This window comes from Heliconius melpomene, chromosome 8 (assembly GCF_056956725.1).
Source record: "Heliconius melpomene rosina isolate 202511_hmr_F chromosome 8, ASM5695672v1, whole genome shotgun sequence".
Taxonomy (NCBI): domain Eukaryota; kingdom Metazoa; phylum Arthropoda; class Insecta; order Lepidoptera; family Nymphalidae; genus Heliconius; species Heliconius melpomene.
In genome coordinates, this window is record NC_140396.1 from 9,992,896 (window position 1) to 10,000,000 (window position 7,105).

The following is a 7,105-nucleotide window of genomic DNA, read 5'->3' on the forward strand; positions in this document are numbered from 1 at the left end:
TTTGTTGGTCTTCAGAGTAAGTATTCATGTTTACATAATGAATTATTAAAAATACACATACATATACATTGTAGAGATGTTTTTTGAGTAATAAAGAAATAAGTATTGGGGAAACAAACAAATATAATTATAGTTGGCATTATTATTTTTGCTTGTAAGGTGGTTAAGAGTTTGATTTCTGCCAAACATGATTGATTTCAAAGTAATGTAAATTCTTTGCGGTTGAAAAGAAGAGTAACGTTGATAAACAAACTTTTGTAAATACAAACCTTCTATACTAATCTACAATGATATTATAAAACTGAAAAAAATATTTGAAATCGATAATATCAGGGACCACTGGTTCGAATGGAAAAAATATTTTTATATTGTAATAGTCCGTATAGCGACGAACTCTATAGCAGGCAACTCTACATCCCACCACAACCCACTGTGCCTGCGATGAGATTTACCTCCTACGACTTTCGTTTTTTTTTGAGGTGTGATTTCGTTTGTTTTAGAAAGTGTATTTTGAATGTTACTGTTTTATTTGAACGTTTCATTCAGTTATCTTCTGAATCGAGCAGCCAAATATGCGTGCCATTTCGAAACAGCGGTATATTTGTACGTCCCGATGCCATGCGGTGCCTTTCGGGACAGACAAATGAAAAACGGGACACACCTGTTCAAAATGTCTGGATCGGCCAGACCATCAGCCCACCTGGTGGAGGGCATGTCCTCCGAGCGTCATTCCGTTCGCGGGCGCCACTAGAGAACCTGTCCTGCCCACTGCCACTTCAGCTGAGCAATTCTTTGAGCAATGTCGGTTACCTGTGTTCTGCTACGGATGTCCGAGCTGTTGCTCTCTTCATTGCTCACTGTATGACAGACACATAGTGGCCACGTCTCGCTCCCGTGTGTCATCACTGGCACCATACTCTGATCTAACACTTTTGTCTTGAGATACGAGAATATATTTCTCAATATTCATTCGATTGGAAGCTCCTGCAGATTCCTGTTTCAGCTACAATTAGGTACAATAAGATGTTTGACCCGTTATATCAGTTTTAAATAAAGCCATACTGATACACAGACAGTCATCATCACATCAACAGATTAATCTCAATAAATGTTTAAACAATGTATTCAGCAAACACAGTAACGGAGGTACGTGGGTTACGTGAGTTATCTTTCTAGAGGTATCTAAAATACTTTAATTGGTTTGCTTATCTATAACCGTCGGCATATTTATTAAAAGAACATAAAATAATTAACGAAGTGTTATAGCGCACAATTGTATAATGCTTTTTTAACCGACTTCTGTAAGAAAAGGAGGTTATCAATTCGACTGTATTTTTTTTCTTCTATTATTATATTCTAAAATTTTTGTAATTTTAAGATTTTATGTATCTATACTATTGTACTCTATAAGTTTTTTTTTAGTTTCACACTGTATCCCGCACATAGTCGGGTAGGCTGAAGGAACCTAGTGTTGTCTTAATATTCATTCACACTGTTCCCATTAAGACAATTTCGTTCCCCACTTCGTTCCTCGCTTCCAGAGCGAGAAAATGAAAATATTAAATATTTCATTTTCTCGAGTGTAAATCAAACTCATAATCTATCGCGTTTACAGTCGCCCCTGTGCCAGGGCTGGCCTCATCATCATCTAATATTAAAAACAAATAATGACTTTTGGAGTCTAAAATAAAAAAAAAACATTAATTACAATTTTTTTGTCATTAATTAAAAACTTCCCCTTAAGGTACTAAGCTTTCTAGAAATAATAATATTAATAATAGCTAGACTCCATGTCCTATTTTGTCTAATAAGACTAGCAAAATGTACCTAAGTTATAAACTTTTGTATTATTAAAGCCTTAGGCTAAGGCCTTAAGAGCCGTTCTTAACTAAGAAAATAAGTAGTTGAATAATTGCTAAAATCATGATATTTCTGTCAATATAAAAACATTACTATATTTTTATTAATAATTATTTTCCTAAAATAAATGTTTCAATAGTAAGTTAATTATAATAATTAAAAAAAAAACACTTAAATAGGACAAAACCGTATATTTATGTATTGATCATATAAAAGCTGTACAAACACGTATTTGGACTATATTATATACAATTTTAACATACATTTAAGTCAAATACCGCCACTTAGCGACACATTTAAAACAATAGTTAACACAGTACTTAAAAATGGGCAGTTTGTATTATTATAATTGACATAATAAGTTCTGGGTTCCAATTCCTTTGGAGAATATGTTTATATTTAAAATAAATGCTTTCTCTCGGTAAAAAGAAAAAATAGTGTTAGGTATGATATTTATAAAAGTAATTGTTTCATATATAATTTATTTAACATTACCCAAGTTCAGAATGAGAACGTCTCACAATATATTGCATCCACCAAATAAAATGGAAAAAACTAAAAAAAAATGCTATTTGTGAAAAATTATTAGAATTATAATCTTAGAAACTATATTTCTTATGGATAATTTTTTAGAAAAACCTAAATTTAGTAAAACTTTAGTTTCCACTTTCCTTTTAACAATGCGATATTCAATAAAATAATATTATTACAGAACAAAATACAATGCTTAATACAATACTAAGAAAAAAGAAATTCTAATTTTTAATAATAAAAGCAAATGATATATTATTTTGTCACTGTTATTTGGCAAAATCGCGTTATAGTAAACTATCTAAAAACCAAAAGACCTTGATATAGACTTTTTATATAATTTCTTAATGTTATGCTTTTATAATATTAAAATGTGTATGTATGTTTTTTTTTTATTTGATGTAAATGTATGACCAATGTGGATAAAACATACGCTTATTAACTTTGTTAAATTTTGTCACTTTGTAATATTTAATATTTTCGTATCCTCGCTTTGGTAACGAGACAAAGCGCGGCTTTGTTCTGTCACCCAGTATGCAATACCTTCAGAATTTGACGGAAAGCGGGGAACGGAAATGTCTTAATGAGAACAGGGTCTCTTAACACTATGTTCCCAGGTTCCCTCTGCTATGAGCGAGAAATAAAAGAAACAAATATATACAAAAGTCCATTTCAAGGTCTTTATTATTAATAAAATTAGATCTGATTTAATATAACGTCTATATAGTACATAATTACAGATAAAATATATTATGTTAAAAAATCTTGCAAATAAAATATCTTATCTGTGATTTTTGACAATTTTTCTTAGAATTATAATAAAATTCAGTTTTAGTATTTAAATTAACCATTTTATTACAGTGACTTAAAAGAACAAAGGAAAAGGCTTTATAGACAATAATATAATTCTTAAAGTATTATTGTAAAAATTTTAATTAGGAATAATAAATTTATAGAGGACTCAAACCTGCACCTGCCTCGTCTCTAAATCAGTACAAAGTTATTTTGGTTATAAAAATAGACATTTCCGTATTTCACAAAGTGAAATTTCTTTTTGTAAGATTTACATATAGTTCTTTTGTACGATTTCTTTTGATCTATTTGACTTTTTTTTATATTATTGAATTTTATATAAAACTAGGGCAGAATCTGCCTAGACATGAAATGAAATAACAGTAATATTTTTTTAATATTATATATAATTTTTATTATTATTTATTTTATATCCTGATCACTTATAGTTTAGATGGCCCAATTATATTTTGACACCATAAAATAACCCATTAAATACAATAACAAAATTCTCTCCAAATAGATCAAATCATTTAGAAGGTATAGAGTAATAAACACAAGTATAGAAGAATTATTTAAATAAAATATCAATATCTTTATAACCTCCATTAAATTTCAAACTAAAATTGAATTTTAGCATAATTTTTTAAACCGTCAGTTATTTAAAACTTTCCTTCAGATCGCTGTCCCCGCTATCGGCTTGGAAGCACTGACGGTACAGTAGGAGAAGACGGTACTAAATGGTAAGTCAGCCACCATGATAACAATGGTTGTGTAATAGCCACAAATAATAGGAAGTATAAGCGGCGTTTAGTTCCGCTTGCGGGTTTAGACCAGTTATCTGCGTAGGGATTTGGAGTATAATTGCTGGGGTATCCGCTGTACTGCTCCGGAGCTTGAGATCCGGAGAGTAGTTGGAGGCGGAGGGTCTTTACCTGTAATAAAGAAATTATTTAAATAAAATATCATTTATATATTGTTGTAATTTTATTTGTGAAAATTCTTTACATTTAGACTTATATTGAGGTATTGCCTCAGAATTGGAATTCAACACTATTTTTTGTCTAACCAGGCAGAAATAAAAATGTAATATAAATATAAACCATGTACCATAATAATGTTACATTTATAACTTTACACACACTTTACACAAAAAAATAGTTAAAATAATATGTAACATAACTTATTACAAAATTTTTATTGATAACATCCATAGGCACCAATTCCAATTTTCCCAACCATTCCCAATTTTCGAAACATTGGCTAAACCGAACGCCGCGGTTTTTCTTCCTGAGCAGGGCCTACAATCATTACTCTAGGAAATCGAATCCACAAGCATCGCGTTTACAGTCATTGTCCCCTGAGCCACGACGGCGTTAATGATAAAAAAAATAAAAACATATACTAACCAAAAAATAAGACAATGCCACACTACAATACACTAAAGCACAATGATACCCCGTAGGTCCAGCAGCTAACGCTGCCAACAAACTGCCTATCATTGTAGTGTATTTATATCCGGAGAAAGCCAGAAGGTCCAAGGTTCTCAACGAGACTCCCGTGTTGGTCACGTACAGGGTTGCCAGGTACAAGGCCATCTCGAATATAATGTAGGCTAATGCGCTTGACGCTTGTATGCTTATTTGTTCCGGTGAGAAGCGTTGTTGTAGACCTGGGGATTTAGTTTTTTTAATAAGGAGAAAATCAACTTTACACTGTATCCCGCACACAGCAGGGTAGGCAGAGAAAACCTAATGTTAAGTCACTCCCTTTCCCACTTTCCGCTGAATTCTGGAGGCATTGCATGTTGAGTGGCGGCACTCAACGCCGCCCTTTGGCCTCGACACCAGAGCGAAGAAATATAAACTTAAATAAATATCTAATTTTCTCGAGCGGGGATCGAACCCACAACCAGTCACGTTTAGTCACTCTTTGTGCCCCTGCGCCACGACTGGCCTCACCTATATTAAAATGTTTGTATGTTATATTAAAATATTTGGTTATGATTTGCGGTTTCGGTACAATTTATTGTAAAAATAAATTTTAAATAAATCACAGATAAATAATTATCTGTGACGGGTGGGAGTCCATTCCATATCCAATGTCTTTTTTTTTAACTTCACATTGTATCCCGCATATAATAGGGTAGCCAGAGAAACCTTGGGACCTAGAGTTAAAACGCGAAACGAAAAGCGCAAGCGAGTGCGAATGAAAAAAATAAATATTTAATTTACTCTTGAGTGGGAATCAAACGCATAACTTGCGTCTACAGTGGCACGCTCCTTGCGCCTCTGCGCCACGTCTGCGTCAATATTTTATTAGCTAAATATTAGCTAATGCTAGCCTGCTCCTACGCCTATGGGGATAGACTATGATTGCAGCCGCGATGATTGTGGATTCGATTTCCACTTACGGAAATGAATTATGTGCATTAACTCGCACTAGTAATAAAACGAAGAACAGCTTGGAGTTCTGCAACTAAATATGAAATGCCTCAAAAATGTGGTGATCTGTGATCTTAAAACGAGGTTCTCTCTGTCTACCCTGTTAAATAGGAATACGCGGGAAGCTAATATTAAACATAAGTGCATAAAATAACCACGAACCTAACATAAACCCAGCAAGTAGTACATAAGTAACATATCCCATGGAGGGTATGTAGAGGTCGGGCGCGTTGACGTCGTAGCGAGGCTGCACCGGCGACTCTTGGTCGTATTTCACCATCCATTCCTAGAAATATTGAATTATCATAGATAGGAGTAATTGGAAAATAGTGTTGTGTTAATAAAGAAAATAAAGTGCACTAGGTGAAGAATTAAAATAGGTTATAGTTAGCGAGGGCTAAGCTGAGTTTTGCATTTGTGCTTGTGATTGTAAAAGTAGAGCAAATAAAATCTATTAAAAATAAATTAATCAATAACAAAATAATCCAACAAGGAAATATACAACATAAAAAAATTAAAGTGACCGTCATGGCGCAGCGGCACAAGGTGTGACTGTAACGTGACGGACGGGGGTTCGATCCCCACTTACGTTTATATTTCCATTTCGTTCTGGTTTTGTTGAGTTGAGCCACTCAACACGCAATGCCTCCAGAAATCGGTAGAAAGTGGGGAACTGAGTGTCTTAACACTAGGTTCCCTCTACCTACCATGCTGTGTGCATATAGCGTGAAGATGAGCTTAGCTGATGGTTATTCTGACACTTTGATACAATAAGAAGAAAACTCCACCCACCTTATGCGTATACGGGAACAATATAAGTATTAATTTTCGTATAACATATCTAGAGTCCACTGCGAAGTAATATCTCAGGCGCGAGACCGGCACGAAGCGGCCGAGTTCACGTTGCACGGCCTCACGACCTTGTGTAGCTAGCTGATTACCGTATTGGAGGGCCATATCCTGGAATTAAGGGATATTCGAGTTTTAGAAGTCTTTGGTAACACGACTACGTTTGGTAACACGAGTTCCGTAACTTAAATCGTAGTTTCATAATTGGGCGATGTGGGGAAAGAAGTGATTTAACATTAGGCTCTACTTTGCTATTTGGGAAAAAGCGAGACGATTTAAACTTTTATACATCATCTTTTACATCTTGTTGGCTTTAACCAATTTTAATAAATAATTTATGACTGTTGTCATGATAATGGACGTCACTGTGACGCAAAGGTAAACACGATGGATGTAGGTTCGATTCCCAATCGGGGGCATTAAATATTTATTATTATATTTTTATTACCTAGCTCTGGGAACAAGGCAAAATATGGCGATGAGAGAAGGAAAACGTAGTGTCTTAAAAGGAATAGAATGTCTTAACACTTACTTCCCAGGTTCCCTCTGCCTATCCTGCCATGTGCGAGATACATATCGCACATTGATAAGGAGATCGTGACTGTACGAAAAGTTGAGTATTTCGTAAG

At 34.1% G+C, this 7,105-nt stretch overlaps 1 protein-coding gene across 1 annotated transcript in view; it reads right to left on the reverse strand.

Moving 5' to 3' along the window:
- Positions 1-2,036: 2,036 nt before the first annotated feature.
- The window catches only part of Yif1 (Yip1d-interacting factor 1), a 6,967-nt gene continuing 1,898 nt past the window's right edge, over positions 2,037-7,105 (reverse strand). The window contains exons 4-7 of the mRNA XM_085189334.1: positions 6,420-6,587; positions 5,790-5,913; positions 4,593-4,855; positions 2,037-4,118 (exon numbers count right to left, since the gene is read on the reverse strand). Of these exons, the coding sequence (XP_085045460.1) occupies positions 3,876-4,118; positions 4,593-4,855; positions 5,790-5,913; positions 6,420-6,587 (798 nt within the window). The 3' untranslated portion in view covers positions 2,037-3,875. The remainder of the gene's footprint in view (positions 4,119-4,592; positions 4,856-5,789; positions 5,914-6,419; positions 6,588-7,105) is intronic.